At 40.7% G+C, this 16,122-nt stretch overlaps 2 protein-coding genes across 2 annotated transcripts in view; one reads left to right on the forward strand and one right to left on the reverse strand.

The window, feature by feature from the left end:
• The first annotated feature begins 1,950 nt into the window (after nucleotides 1-1,950).
• dut (deoxyuridine triphosphatase) lies at nucleotides 1,951-4,397 on the forward strand. Its single transcript, XM_085349515.1, has 7 exons — nucleotides 1,951-2,103; nucleotides 2,573-2,729; nucleotides 2,893-2,984; nucleotides 3,152-3,196; nucleotides 3,301-3,375; nucleotides 3,861-3,931; nucleotides 4,335-4,397. The coding sequence occupies exons 1-7, from the start codon at nucleotides 1,995-1,997 to the stop codon at nucleotides 4,389-4,391; spliced, it is 606 nt and encodes a 201-aa protein (XP_085205641.1). The 5' UTR covers nucleotides 1,951-1,994; the 3' UTR covers nucleotides 4,392-4,397.
• The window catches only part of fbn1 (fibrillin 1), a 74,443-nt gene continuing 62,576 nt past the window's right edge, over nucleotides 4,256-16,122 (reverse strand). The window contains exons 55-66 of the mRNA XM_085349505.1: nucleotides 15,925-16,047; nucleotides 15,269-15,400; nucleotides 15,057-15,182; nucleotides 14,236-14,442; nucleotides 10,779-10,904; nucleotides 10,439-10,561; nucleotides 9,833-9,949; nucleotides 7,912-8,040; nucleotides 7,696-7,815; nucleotides 7,006-7,237; nucleotides 6,757-6,928; nucleotides 4,256-6,333 (exon numbers count right to left, since the gene is read on the reverse strand). Coding sequence (XP_085205631.1) covers nucleotides 5,947-6,333; nucleotides 6,757-6,928; nucleotides 7,006-7,237; nucleotides 7,696-7,815; nucleotides 7,912-8,040; nucleotides 9,833-9,949; nucleotides 10,439-10,561; nucleotides 10,779-10,904; nucleotides 14,236-14,442; nucleotides 15,057-15,182; nucleotides 15,269-15,400; nucleotides 15,925-16,047 — 1,994 coding nt within the window. The 3' untranslated portion in view covers nucleotides 4,256-5,946. The remainder of the gene's footprint in view (nucleotides 6,334-6,756; nucleotides 6,929-7,005; nucleotides 7,238-7,695; nucleotides 7,816-7,911; nucleotides 8,041-9,832; nucleotides 9,950-10,438; nucleotides 10,562-10,778; nucleotides 10,905-14,235; nucleotides 14,443-15,056; nucleotides 15,183-15,268; nucleotides 15,401-15,924; nucleotides 16,048-16,122) is intronic.

Raw genomic sequence — 16,122 nt, forward strand, 5'->3', positions numbered from 1 at the left:
GTTGTTTAACAGTGATCTAGGAATCATTCAAGCATAAAAAAAGACTGTAACAGACAACTTAATTCCTAAAAAGCTGATCCAGAATATGAGAGATGCATCTGGCCTTTCAGTTGTGACCAGGGAGACTAGATGGAGGTATGCCAAATGACACAAGATCAAATCAGTAGTACCAGGTCTTATGGACTGAGGAAACAAATTTGACACTTTTGGTTCAAATCATCACTGTATACAGAGAAGGCAAGGAGTCCAACAATGAGTGTCTATAGCCATTCGTAGGCTGTGGTTTAAGACTGCATTTCAGCCTGTGATATATGGGATCCTGTCAAAATCAATACACTCAAGAACCAAGAAAAATCAGATTTTGAGCTACTATCTGGAAAGCATCTGATTGCCAATAGCTTAATTTTTAAATAGATCCCAAACACATGGCCAATCCAGTAAAAGCATACCTAGATAGAAAAACAGCACCACTAGTCATGGATTGGCCTCACCAGATCCTGGACCTTAACTTTACTTAAGTAGCACGGAATCATCTTGCCAGAGAACAGAGCGAAGCTGTTTCCAAAAAACAGCTTCAAAATGCCTGAAGAATTCAGGCTGTGTTGACGAATTAAGGTGATCATACCATATCATTTAAAATCTGTCAGACAATGCTCAGGATTTTTTACGAGTCTGTTGTGGTCAGTACCATCCTCTATGCTATTGTGGTCAATACCACCCTGCTATTGTGGTCAGTCGCAGATGCCAATCGACTCAATAAAACTGATCCGAAACGCCAGTAGTGTTGTGAGGATGGAGCTGGACTCCCTTAAGGTGGTGTCAGAGAGGCGGGTGTTGTCCAAGATAAGGACAATGGTGGATAATACCTCCCACCTTCGCCATGACATGCTGGCCAGTCACAGGAGAATATTCAGTGAAAGACTGAAATTACCCAAATGCACCAAAGAACGATGCAAGAAATCAATCCTGTACGGTGGCCCCTAGAGACAAAGCATGTACAAACTCTCTAGGGGCCACAGTAATCCTGCCCATCTAATGCACACTACACAGTGCAATAGTTAGACTCTTTTGCACATGCTCTTTTTACATTATTAAATTTAGTTCAGTTTGTTACTGTTATTGTCTTACAGCAAATGTAACGACATTATTTCCTTGGCGATTAATAAAATATTTTGATTCTGATTTAAATCGTGATACCAGCACGTTCAGATGCTATGACGGCATGTAGGGGTCATGCTGTGGCATATGGAGTAGGAGATGTCCTGCTCTTTGGAGATGACTGCACAGCATTTTGGGTATGATGCAGCAGCGTTTGGGGATAATGCCAAATCTCGGTGCTGATGCCACGATTTGAACTAGCCCAGCTGCTGTGACAGCAAATTAAATTTATATTTAAAAACATAGGCAAGGCAAGGCAAGGCAAGTTTATTTGTATAGCACAATTCAACAACAAGGTGATTCAAAGTGCTTTACAGAGACATTAGAAACAAGAACAAATAAAAAGCATGATTTAAAATTGATTAAAACAAGCAAATAAACTAACTAACTAATTAACAAACAAACAAACAAACAACAGTATATAAAATCAAAACAGATAAAATCAGAACAGTAGATAAAATCAGTAGTTAAATGTAAGTTTTGAAATTTAAGCTTAAAGTGTGGATTTGGTGCTTTATTCAAATGCAGCTGAGAACAGGTGAGTCTTCAACCTGGATTTAAATAAACTGAGTGTTTCAGCTGATCTGAGGCTTTCTGGGAGTTTGTTCCAGATATAAGGAGCATAAAAGCTGAAAAACATACCCTATCAACCAGAACTGGGTTGCGAGTCGATACGACGAAGAGTATATAAATCGTGTTTCGTTTCTTGGTTCTAGCCTATCAAATCGTTTGCGTACTTTATACGCTGCTGAAGCTTAGAGCTGCTCCGAGACACGGGGGGGGGGAGTGCGGCGTTCGTGAACCTGAGAAACCTGCAAAACGAAATTATTAACAGTATGGCCCGAATACTGCTGAAGGACTTTCAACTATGCTCGCGGGTTTTTAACGCTGCTCCGCGTTTCTTGGGGAAAGAACTGCACTTTCAAATGACAACTAAAAATAAAGGCAAGCAAGAAATTACGAGCGATAACACCACCATGACCGACACGCCAGGAAGTGCTTAGTGGCATTAGCTTTGCTAGCCTGCCTAGCGTTTTGTAACTGTCTGCTTTGGTTTGGTCATGTTCTTTTCTTTCTTGTTTGTCGTGTTCGAACCACGTAAGCGAAACAGTCATTCTGCTTTGTTCGGATATATAATGTATAAGGCTTATGTCAACGATTTCCTTTTTGTTTTTGTAGGCTGATATATTTTTCCACCGGAAGTTCGAAATATTTATATTAGTAACTCTCGCGAGAAAACTCACGTTAACTACTTTGACTGAACGCGGGAATCTCATACAAATAATCTCGCAGACCCGGGAACACACTGAAGCAGATTGTTGGTGGAAGTTTGTAGTGTCGTCCTTTAATTATCAATTACTTAGTTTTTAGTAGGTTTTTAATTGTGCATACTTTGCCAACATGCCCGTCCTAGAAGTCACAGATGCTTCTGCAGTTTCTCCATCAAAGAGAACAAAGACAGAAACAAACCCTGCAGAGGAAAGACCTGTCCTCAAATTTGCAAAACTTTCTGAACATGCTACGACCCCGACCAGAGGCTCAGCTAAAGCAGCAGGTTATGACCTCTACAGGTTAGTAACTCTTTAAACTGAAATTGTTAGGTTAGGTTCACTAGATGCCTAATTTGTGACTGTTGATGTGTGTGCATGTATATTTAAGTCTGATTGTACCTTTAACTTAAAGTATTATTTTAAAAATGCAGATACGCTTACCTTTACTGTCTTTACTTAACAGTGCGTATAATTACTCCATTCCTCCTATGGATAAGGCCATTGTAAAGACAGACATTCAGATAGCAGTTCCACATGGCTACTATGGGAGAGTTGGTGAGTGTCTCTCTGCTATTCAATTTTTATTTGTTTTTGGGGTTTTTTAATTTTATTTTATTTGAGTTATCTGTTGTGTGAACTCGTGTTAGTCTTTCCTGTTTGTGCACCAGTTGTAAAACACCAGGTCGCCTGTAACTGTCTTTTTGTGGTTTTTCCCTCCCCAGCACCAAGATCTGGACTGGCAGCAAAACACTTCATTGATGTTGGTGGTGAGCTAGCTAGCTAGCTATCTGACCTAATCATTGCAAGTTAACCCCAGTAGTGTACAGACATGACATTTTAATTTGTGTTATGTGTCGCATGTTCTCCTCAGCTGGAGTTGTAGATGAGGACTACAGAGGAAATGTTGGTGTTGTGCTGTTCAACTTTGGCAAAGAGACGTTTGAAGGTGAGTTATGGTGACAATAATGTATATTGTCAGTCTTTCATAACCACAGTAACCAATGAAAGTAATCAGATTAGGGGATGATATCCATGCGCTCCGCTTAATATAGATGCAGTATGGTACGAAAGTAGACTTGGATACTTTAAAAGAATGATGCAATTATCAGCTATTATTTATCAGTAAAATTTGTGATTAAAAAAAAAAAAAAAAAAAAGAATTGGTATTTGTGTGAAAGACTATTTAAGCTATTGGCTTCACTTTGAAGACCAAAAAAAGGTCTAAAAGTGATCTGAGAATGATAAATTGAGCTTCACATATATTGCTTATATTTCATTTAAGACAAAAAATAAATAATATTTTTACTGTTGACACTTTTCAGCCTATTGGAGCTTAATAATGAAAGTATACACATAAACGCTTGATATGAATACTTTTATCGATCAGTCAGATTTAAAGGTTATCTCATCTGCTTCCTTTTAACCTTACAGTGAAAAAGGGCGACAGAGTTGCTCAGCTGGTGTGTGAGAAGATCTGCTACCCAGATCTGGTGGAGCAAGAGGTAAATTCAAAGTTGAGTTTATTGGGTAGATCTAATTAAAACCGGTGCAACATAGATGGTCATGAAAAGATGCGAAGCTTCAGCTGTGTGGCTATTAGAAGCTGCCATTTTTGGTTGCTCTTGAATTATTATAGGCTATTCTACTTAAAGATGTCTAGGCTTATGTCTGTGACACAGAAATTGTCATAAAGCTGAATCTCATCCTCTGAGTTTCAGAACCAGAAAATTAGTCTTCTTTAAGGTTGCTTAAAGAAGTCGCTTTGTGTTCAGAGTAGGAAAAAGAAAACTATGTAGAAATAATAAAGGTTTAATAATGCATTTGTTTTCTTGTGTATTTCTTCAGATTAGTTTTAGTCTTTAAATCCAAGTGTTTGCCTTTATTTATTTATCTTTTCTGTTTTAGACACTCGATGAAACAGACCGTGGCGCTGGAGGTTTTGGATCAACTGGAACCAACTGAAACCCTCATGTGTTTTTAAAATATGTTAGTCTTAACTTTGATAAAATAAGAAATAAAGTTTTGTTTTATATTTGAGTCTAGAGTTTTGCTGGGACTTAAAACCATGCGTTCCTAGTAAAAGTTCACTAAAGTTATAAATTCTCAACAAAGCTATTCTTCCATATGGCCACATGGGGGCAGTCATACACAAGAATGTAATCTGCTCTAACTATTTCATCCGCCAGAGACTTGGTAACTTCCCTTTACTTAATACAGACGTGTGCAGAAAGAGGACATATAGGTGCCTGCTCAACTTGGTTACAATGGTAATACAATTCAGATAAAGGGGGGGAAACACAGCAGTGAGTACATGTACTCCAAAAATGTTTTTATTGTGAATTTACATCTAAACCCTCACTGATGTGTCAGGCTGGTCCATTGCAATGCAGCACTGATTTTGACTTGTGAGAGAATATGTGGCCATGAAGACCTCAGTGCATAATCATGAAGGCCCAGGTTTGGCATCATCAATGTGTTTTGTGTGTGCGTTTGTGTGTGTGTCTGTATGTATACACAGTTTACAAAGGAAGTAGTTGGTCATTATAAGCACCATTACAACCCCTTCCCCTCTATTCCAGGGGTATCCTCTAGTTTACAAAAGCTTCATAGATTAAAAGTGGCATTGATTATTACAGTATAAACACAATTTACATGTAGTATAGAGGAGAGCAGGCAGGCTATGAAGCTAGCTGTTACTGTTGCAAAGACACGAAACCTTCAGAAAGGCCAATGGGATTGTGCCTTGTTCACTACTGAGTGCATTCAAAAGTCTATGTGGATGTGTTGCTAGCACCAGTAAATATGAATTATTCTAGTCAGTAGGAAAATGGAAAAGCATAGTTCAAAAATACGCGGTAGGAGTTGTTCAACCTCCGACATAGCTACATCTCAATAGTCCACAATGGGTTCCTCTCCTCTCCTAAGCCTTATTTGGGGAAACAAAGAAATGTGTGTATCCAGGTTTGATAGTCATTTACCTGAGGGGAGGAAATGAATTTATTTCAGACTATTGGGACTCGCCTCTTTCTTTTTATCCCCCCGCCACTTAAGCTGAGTTCTAAGAAAACAAACAAACTTGGCCCTTAGAGCTTTCTGCAGTCCACAAGCCCTTCAATGCGGCATCCGATTCCACATATCATTATACAAGATTAAACCATACAATTACAAACCCTATCCACACCCTCTAGTGCTTTAAACGCAGCTGGAGTGGTGTGTCGGGGTGATATGCTTTTTATTTCGACTGGAATCTTTCACACCTTCGGTGGATACTTTCCACAGAAATTGTACCTATGATATGCAGAATCATCTTTGGTGATCAAATGACACAGAACAGTCCATCCCCCCCACCCCCACCCCCGTCTTGTCTCTTTGGTGGCGAGCCCTTCGAGTGAGTAGACGTTAACCCTTAGCTGCTGAACCAGAGTCAGAAATGTTTGGCCTTTTTCAGGAGGGACTGTGAGCTTGACACTGGATTAGCAGCTGCTGGCAACATCCGCCTCTCTCAGTCTTGTGATGGTTAATGGAGCATGATCTGCACCCTCATCTTCAGTATGTCTCCCAGCTGTCCTGTGAGGTAGTCTTTATCATGTTGGTCCTCCAGCTCAGCCAGCTCCTTCTTCCTGTAGAGGGGCATACTGCTGATCTGAAGGTAGTATGCGCCTGGCACGAGGCCCTTCTTCTTGCTCAAGTGCAGGTAGCTGACACCCTCCCGCTGGTTGATTTTGAAGTAGCCTTCCTCATTCCCGTAGTCGATGCTGTAACGCACATGGTCGCTCAGTGTGCTTAAGGCCGGGGTAAACTCGAGGATGTGGTCGCGGTTACTCAGGTCACTGATGTTCAGGTGGAACTGGAGAGTGTCTTCGATGTCCACACTGGCCAGGCTGACCGCCTCTGTCTCAGTTAGCTGCAAAGAGAAAATGTGGTCTGGCTGAGTTTAGAGGCTAAAGATGTCCAATAGTAAAGTCGTGTGCAAACACAGCAGAGTGAATCTGTGAATCAGTGTTAATTAAAGTCTGACTAGACGCTGGAGACATTATGAAAAAAAAAAAAGACTTGTAATCAGTTGGTAGATCTGTCATTTAATACTGATTTTCACAAAGTTGTTCCTTTTTTTACATGAAGGTTTTGGTCCCATTTCTGTTACAAGGCCTTTCCCTGCTATAGAGGGGAAAACTCTTTGTAAGAAATCAGGGACCTTCATTTATTTATTTTATTAAGACTTAAAGTAGTGAAATATAAACGTAGTGTCTCTTATAGAATCCATCAACTTTTCAAAACCTTCAATTTCTCTTAAAAAAATACAGGGGACAGTGGGCTTCATACATACCTGCATGTCTTCCAGAGGATTTTCCTGTGTTGAGTTAATGCTGCGACGTTTGCGTCCCTTCTTGGGATAGCCATTGATTTTACATTCGTAGCAGGCCTCGGGTGAGAGGGAATTATCCTCCATTTCACTTCCCTGTCCAGGACTTGTGAAGCCCAAACCTGTGACGCAGTGTCTGAAAGCAAAAGTAAAGCCATCAGTAACCTATAAACACAGAGGAAACGTTACCACCGCATTCGCTCGTTTACTTACCCTTGTCCTGCACGGAAGTACCCAGGTGGACATCCACATAAGTAGCCTCCATCCGTGTTTGAACAGCCAAACTTGCATGGGTTCTGGCTCGTGGAGCACTCGTTGATGTCCGTGCAGCCTCCGCCGGTCTGCTCGTAGTTAAAGCCGGTGGGGCAAAGGCAACGGAAACTCCCCAGGGTGTTGTGGCACGACGCTCCCCCGCAGATCTGGCTGTTCAGGCACTCGTTCTCATCTGGGTCACAGGAAGTTGACGGGAAGTAAACAAACACGGGGTCATTCCAGTTAAAAGAGACAAACAATACTGGGAAAGCCTGCAATGAATGTCGTAAATATGTGCAGACATTCAAACTAAAATTAGAGATTTAACTAACCACCACTTGTTTATTCGGCGGTGCACACATCAGGACACACACAGTACATATAATTGCTTTCTCGATAACTTAGCTATTCCTACTTATTTTACATACCAAATGCATTTTTGATGTTACCCTACCTTTTATTTGATTTTTTACCTACTTCAATCGTTCATTAGCACTAACACAATAAATTGAGAAGATTTTCTAATAAAATAGACTCTATTGGAGAACTTCAAGGCTATATGGTTGATATTTTAGCAACCAATTCATGAGGATGTTCCAAAATGAAAGAATTGTTATATTTGCTGTCAAAGAGGACAGCGGTATAACTTACCAACACACTGATTCCACTGATAGTGCTGCAGGTAGCCTTGGGGACAGCTGCACCTGTATCCACCTACTAAGTTCTGACAGCCATGCTGGCATCTGTGATTGCCGTCACACTCATCCATATCTGTCAAACGCACACACACACACAACACAAAATTACTCAGAGTCTTTTCCTGTGATTAATCAGCTGATGCTGGGTTGGAACAAATTGTTTTTAGACCTTCGCAGGTTTGTCCGCTAGGATCTAATGAGAATCCCCGCTGGCAATCGCAATTGAAGCTGCCTGGCGTGTTCTGGCAGACGCCACTGGAGCCGCACAGATTGGGGTCTGTTGCGCATTCATTGTTGTCTGCATGGACAAAAAGGGACGGTTCAGACAAGGGTAAAACTGGAAACATGGCATAAAGGCTCATTACCCTGATTTGGACTTGCTGAGTCAATAAAAATTCATTCACAGTTGGCACCGGCCTCTAAAAATAGGTCAGGTTACTGTAAACTCTTGGTACAAACTGTCTTGATGTCTGAAAGGGGTTCAAGAATAAAATCCCTAATCAGCTGAACGAAGATCAGATCAGAAGTGGCAAAAACAAATATTTAAATTTGAATTCCTGACCTTGGGAATAAAAGAAAAGCCAGCGCTCGTTAACAAGAGTTTTCGGGGGAAAAAATGTAGAAGTGGGTGTTTGAGAAACAGGTTTGATTGTTGTGATTGGAATCTGTGTAAATCTGAACACAACGTTGAAGTTCATGCTGGGAAACAGAGTAATCTCTAAATCTCAGCTTTTAAATGTGTTGTTATTTTTCACAGTTGGTTGAGATTTAGAAAGACTGCTAACACGTTTGCAGTTTAGCTTTCCATTTGAAGAAACAATCAGTGCGTGGGACATAATGCTAAAGCATAGCAGGATAGTCTACTTTGTCCCCAGGCAACCCAACTATGGGTTTCAAAGCTGATTTAAAGTGGACACGTTATGATTTTCCTTACTGGTGTCAGTGGATGTAAAGTATTACAGTTGTGGATTCATGCTAAACACGGGTAGAGATTCACATAATAAAATCTGTGCATGTACAAGCAAACCGCATGTTAGTAAATGCTCAAACTGTTTTATTTACTCTTGTTTCTGTAAGATGTCGAGGACATTGGATATTCTTAATTTGGTCGGTGATTATAGCAGACACACCCACCCACTGTTTATGAGGGGCAGCCAATTACAGGAAAGATGGCTTAAAGGGAAAGGATCAAAATGGCTTGATTGAAAGAGGGGTCATTTAAAACAAAGATTGTGTCGACACGTGAAATGACACAAGCTAGTCTAGCAGAGTTGAAGAACAAAAAAAATGATGGTGCTGGACATGCACAAAATAGATGTGCTGGGGAGAGAAGAAGAGTAGCATCTATAATATGTCTGGAAACGGCCACTACTTTCCCCACTGAACAGCTTGTTTGATGAGCATCCACCTTAGTGAATCACACATATGACTGAAATAAGGAAAAACAATTTAGGTCAACTTTGAAGCATATTTGGAATCTACAGCCAAATGACACTATCCTCCTATGACTCAGAGGTTCATTTTGTACCACTTTCTCTTAAATATTGGCAAACAGCGATCATAGTATGACTGGAACAACAGCTTTACGTCACAGTCATGTTTTTCCCAGCTCATTGCTCGTAGACTAACAGCACATCCACACCTGCTGTGTGCCATTTGGGTTACACTCTAAAAAAAGCCAAACCCGAGGATTCCCTGACACTGATTTGATGTGAGGTCTCGGGTGCCGTTTTATGGTCTGGAAAAAAGGCTTGGAGTTGTCATGGCGATCTACTGCAATGTTCCATAACAAGCATTGTTAAGCTGCCATGACTACAAACCAGACCGGCCTAATAAGATCAGTGTGATATCCGCCAGAGTCCATTAACATTTAATGGGTATATAAAGAAATAGACAAAACAGTGCTTCCCGTGTCTATTATGAGCTGGGCAGGATGACACTTTAAAAAATTCTTCTTTGAAAAGACCAACAGTCTGTGTGAAATCCTATTCAGACTACACAGGCAGTTTGATTAAAGACAATTCAGAATTTAAAGGGAAAAAATCACCGGATGTTGTATACGACTGTGTAGACTGTATATGTGTTTTTACCAATGCAGGCAGTGTGATGCTGGGTGAAGCCAGCAGGACATTTGCAGGTGAAGCCACCGATGGTGTTGACGCATAAGAACTGACAGTTGTGCTGTTTGGTCGAACACTCATCCAGATCTGTAAACAAGAACAACATAAAGAATGAATTTCCCAACTGAACCTATTTCATACTTCATAGTTAAGATACAGGGGTCGCAGTCATCTAAGACTACTACTTGCTCTACTGTATGTGGACTGCTCTTTTTCAAGCAAATTCCAGTCCTTCTACAGTCACTGACCTACAAATGAACTAGACACCGGAAACATAGAGGGGTACTGTAGAGGGGGAAGCTAAAACTATGGTAAATAAAGAACACTATGAGCACTATTTGTTTAGGCGTATAAACACGCCTGATAAACACAGATACAGAGAGATGCACTGTGTCAAAGGCAAAGGGCACACTTGCAGTGAGCATTTAAAATTGAGCATCTTAGGACAGCAAGCAGAACGCAGAATGTAGCAGCTCCAACCTGGAAACTAAATCAAGCATGAAAATCGCTGAACTCAAGTGATGTGACAACCATTGGGCTTAATTGCGGGCTTCTTTTGGTGCTTGTGCAAGTTACCTCTGCAGCTCTTTCCATCCTCCTGAAGGATGTATCCTCGGGGGCAGGAACAGAGGTACCCTCCCTCCGTGTTCTTACAGATAAAGTTACAAGGCTTTGGTGCCTGTATGCACTCATCCACATCTAGAGGGAGAGGCAGAATGATTCAAAATAAAGAAACAGATCCTGTAGCCAGAAATTCCATAAACAGAGATCATGAGAAAGACAGACCCGAGCTGCATTTTTCATAGGAGTGGTGTGGGAAGTCCACCCACATAGTTTGGGTTCTTTACTAGACAGCAGGAATGAGAACGAGAGGTTTCAATTCTGTGTAAACACTGGAGGTGAATTTAAGCCTTACCCACACACTGCGTGCCAGTGATGTCAGCAGTGTAGCCAGGTTTGCAGATGCAACTGTAGGAGCCCAGACTGTTGATACACTGACCATTCCTGCACAAGTTCCCCATCACACGGCACTCATCGATATCTGGACAGAAATGAGAAACGCCAGCTTACTTCAAGTTAGTTCAAGATTTGGTTTCTTTCAGATTTTGACAATAATTACATATCAAAAGACCGAATAGTTCCACAAAAGTTGGAGGAAATATCTGTTATGCGTTCTTTTATGCACCATCAATTAAAAAATGTATTTCGGGTATAAAATCACTGATCTTACAAATTTTGTTAACCAGAAAAAAAGTTAATGCTTTGCAAGTGATGTCAACACAGATAACAACAACCATCTTATATTATTTAACCTTCACTACTCATAATTGTCTGGTTTCTGGTTTACATACACGCAATGGCAGTTTTAGAAAAATTAATCACTGGCCCCATTTTTAGGGCCTCAACTCATCGTATTGTGTCCCGTATTGTGTTTTTTGCACTATTTTGCAGCGTTTGAGTTAGAGATGGACCAATCCGATATTACATATCGGTATCGGTCCGATACTGACGTAAATTACTGGATCGGATATCGGAGAGAAATAAAAAATGTAATCCGATCCATTAAATATAAAAAAAAAGCACCTCACAAAACTTGCGACATGGCGTAACTCTGCTCATAACCGTAGCACATCGGAGCAGTGTGCTCACGTGATAGAGTGGCTGTGTGTATTTGTAGCCTCGCTACCAAACTAGCATTTCATCTCCAAGGAAGTGATCCCAGAGAGAAGTAAAGCAAGTGTAGAAGTTCATCTCTGAATGTTTGTAAAGCATTCCAGCGTTAAGCTTAACAACCGATATATGGAGCGACTGCCTCTTCTCTCTCCCTCCCTCTCCTGTTGCTACTTCAATCTTGAAACTGATCAATGATCAGCTGATCGGCTTTTCTGTCGCGAGTCCGTCTCTCTTGTTCGTTCATCGCCCACTTCGTGCCAGAAAGAGGAAACCAGCGGCTGAGCAACAGCAGCACGTTTAACCTTGATAAGCTGTTGTTAGAATTTATTTAATATTACTTTCTACTCGAGGATCTTTTGTAGCTGACGGCTGGTAACTGTGCAGGGGCGGATCTAGCAAAGTTTAACCAGGGGGGCCGATAGGGCATTAACAGGGAAAAGGGGGCACAAAGACATACTTTTTTTTCTTATTCTCATTTTAAATGTCTAGCTTTTAATAAATAATTATCTGAATCTTACACCCAAAGTTTTAATCTGAAGTAAAATGTATAGAAGTCCATTACTGTATATAGTAACTGTTAAGTCTAATATACCCTAGTAAGCTATACTACTTTTTCCTTTGGGAAGATACCATCTGTGCAGTCTGCAGTTCTGTTGAAGAAAGATGTTGAATCTATTTAATTATTCTTGAAAATAAATTTATTTCTGTGCATTTTTTTCCACACTGCATCAAATTAAAGCTGATCACGCCGATTAAGCATCATGACGTGGGGGGTGGGGGGTGGTTCCCTATTTTTTTTTTGTTGGGAGTTTACAACCCTATTAGTTAGGTTGCTTAATATTTCTGCTAAGTACTATTTAAAACACCAGAATAGGGAGGATAAAGTAGGTTTAAGTTTATTAGATTGTTCAGTATTGCTGAACTATGAAATATTTTGGGTGCAGTGTATTTTTACATACAGGTATAACAGAATAGCTTTAGTGTTGTTGTTTATTTAAACTTGAGTATGAACTTACACAAAATGCAGCAATATATTTAAAAAAAACAGTTTTATTGATTAAAAAACACACTATTCATATCGGTACCGGCAGATATCCAAATTTATGATATCGGTATCGGACATAAAAAAGTGGTATCGTGCCATCTCTAGTTTGAGTGCGTGTGTGTAATTCTTTATGTCTGTAAACACGATAGCTTGAAAAGTTTTGAATGACTTCTGATAAAACTTGTAGGAGTGTAGAATGGGATCATGTTAACAGTCTATTAAAATTTGGCTTACAACCACCAAGGTCGTCAAGGCCAAGTTCACAATTTACTGGTTGAAAATTGACAGAAAGCCTTATAACTTAGAAACAATGATCACTGACCTTGTCATTGTTATCTGTATTGACCAAATACAGACATATAGGGAATGATTAAAATAATGCTGCTTTTGTGCCTTGTAATGTCAAGGGAGTTCAGTGAGGGAGGAACTGCCTGCTGGCATATACTCACACCAACAGGGATACTTAATGCAAAAGCAGATAAAAAGATACATAGTATTTATTTTCATCGATTGATGTTTGATCACTATTTTCTCTGGACTGAAAAACTGAGTCAAAGTGTCAAAAAGTTCCTCTGTTAGACCATTTGAGGCTGCAAAATGGAGTCAGTCCCCTTTGTCTTGTGTTAAAATGCCTAAAATTAGAATTGGGGGAAAACACACACACACACACACACACACACACACACACACACACACACACACACACACACACACACACACACACACACACACACACACACACACACACACACACACACACACACACACACACACACACACACACACACACACACACACAGCACCTGGTACAAAAAAAAGAATCTGTCATAGATAATTTTCTACTCTGTGCTCACTGAATGGGGTGTGAATTTAGTGATAATCTACTTGTTTAGATTGTATTAAGACTCAAAGTTAAGCTTTATTAAGCCCATGTCCATTGTGACTGATAGGTGGTTGCCAACATAAACTGCTGTAAGCGGAAGCTTTCTGCTAGGCTTCACCTCAGCTAATTATAGTCACTTAAACGCCGAACCATGTTTGTGGTTTTCAATGTGGAAATCACAGAGTAACTATAAACCACAGAGTAATATTTCAAAAAAAAAATCACCAATCTCCTTGGTAACTGAAGGAAAAAAATGGCACAATAGTGTGTTTATTCACCGCAGTGTGTGTTGTGTAGTTAAATATCTCTGATTACATTACCCTGATCATCTTCACCACAAAAATTGGTTCATTTTCAGAAGGACATCAAATCAGTGTCTTCATATTTTAATAAAAATACAGATATTTGGTGCCAGTAAAGTGATAACTATATAGCACGAGGAACAGATGGGCTATACAGCTGTGTTGATGTTTTACCTTTTGGATGTTTTTTTTTTAATTCAACTATCTTTCAAATGATGATTGTTTATTGTTTGGCTAACTGCACAAAGTGTCCTAGAAGTTAGTGCTTCAGCTTTGGTGAGTGAAAATTGAGCATTTTAAGCGCTAATTAGAAGGTGTCTGTGTCTGTTTACAGTCGATGAACCTTGCTAGAAAAGCTAGTTAGAACTAGCTAATAACTTCACAGTGTCATCCAAATCCGGTGACTTCCAGCTCAACGCTTCTGAATTGTAGAAGGTAAATGTGGATTACTAAATACTCATTAAGCTACCTCTTCCATCAGTGGTGTACCCAGGTCCCAGAGGACACATCTTCTTGTACTGGGTCGTCCCTGGCAGGGGACAGAGCTCACAGTTGTTACCCCATCCTCTGCCCCCATCACAGCAACACTCCGACTTGGTCACTGGGACCCTGTTAGTAGAAGTCATCTGACACAGAGTGGTCAGAACCTCGGTGAAGCAGACGCCTTCACGGTTATCTGCAGGGTGAGAGAGACACACACACAGAAAGGATCGTGAGAGCGAGACAATAACAGCAAGCAGACCAAACCACCCAGACAGGGCCTGGCCTCACACAGCAGACATAAATAGATAAGCCACACTGCTATATCACTACTGTCTGTAAGGAGGAAGATAGCCATACAGTTACAAAGTCCCACTGGAGGTTTTCTCACCATGCTCAACACATAACAGCTATCCAGAGCTATACTATATATTTAGACTAGGAGGAAAGGCTTTGAGCAGTATTTCCTTGCTTCCTCCTCTGCTGATAGTAACAGACCCTTGTTTATTTTAGGAAGATTTGGATACCATCATGGTAAAGTTCAATTCCCATGGAAGCATTAAATTCAGCTTCAGCATCTGTTCTTCCAAAACACATACAGCACATTAATGTCTAAATTATTTATATTGTTAAACTATTAAGTAGCATGGATGATTTTTAATCAATTACTGTCTCTGTGGCTAGACACTGCAAACACTTGTTTTAATTATGTACTCCTAATCTCATCTATCTGGCAGCAAATTAAAGATAAAGGGGTTCTCTTCTGATGATAACCTTACAGCCTTTCTAAAGTGATGACAGTGTACATACCAATACATTCTGTCTGAGTGGGGTTGGGAATGAATCCTTGGTCACATCTGCATCGGTAACTTCCGACAGTGTTCTCACAACGGCCGTTCTTACAGATACCCGGTTTGGCCGTGCACTCATTCAGATCTAAAGCAGACAGACACACAGTGTAAAGAGGCATACTATATTAAATGTACTCAAGGTAAAACCACCTACGACACCATGATAATTACCCATGCAGCCCTCTCCACTGGGCAGCCGTGTGTATCCAGGTGCACAGATACATATATATGTACCAATCAGGTTCTTGCAGGTCATGCCTCTGCTGTCACAGTCATCTATACCATCTGCACACTCATCTTGGTCTGGAAGACAAACACCATAGTAAGAGTAAGTGGATGCAAAAGCCTCAAGAAGCCCACGTGCATTCATGCCTGTGCAACAGGTAACGTAACACAGACACTCAGACAAAGTATGCCAGAGTTTAATCTAACCACTAAATCCAACACTGAGCTCTGGATTGATAACAGGGTTGTAGTGGGGTAGTTGGTGGTCTGTTTGGAGCTGTAATGTAAACAGTGACGTTATAGACACTGACATGTTCCTCCTGACTCACCACTTCCCTCCAAATACAACTGTTGCTATGGCGTGCGAGGTATATGAGAGATCAGAGGTGTAAACAGAGACTCGGTGGGTTACAGTTGTCAGAGTGATTTAAGTTCATCCCAGACAGAGAACCCTTGAGGATCTCACAGAAACAGTGCGAGAGTGCGTTATGTAACTTTATGGAAGGTGCTGGCATGGCTTTTTGTGAGAATTTCTACCAGAGCTTTCCCGTTAATGGACCTGCGAACTCTGACTACACGGGTGAGTCATTTTACTGTTATACCTTTACACATCCTCCTGTCCTCCCGCAGCACGTAGCCTGTTGGGCATTTACACTCGTACGAACCCACTACATTAACACAGCGGAAGGCGCACAGCAGAGGATTCTGGGCGCACTCGTTGATGTCTGGACCGGAAACAGAAAAACCACAAGTTACACATTAAGACACCCATGACCTAAACGGGGGCTCAGATACAGCTT

The sequence above is a fragment of the Diplotaxodon limnothrissa genome, linkage group LG1 (assembly GCF_057381915.1).
Source record: "Diplotaxodon limnothrissa isolate DT_005_m linkage group LG1, D_limnothrissa_male_GT1.1, whole genome shotgun sequence".
In the NCBI taxonomy this organism is placed as follows: Eukaryota; Metazoa; Chordata; class Actinopteri; order Cichliformes; family Cichlidae; genus Diplotaxodon; species Diplotaxodon limnothrissa.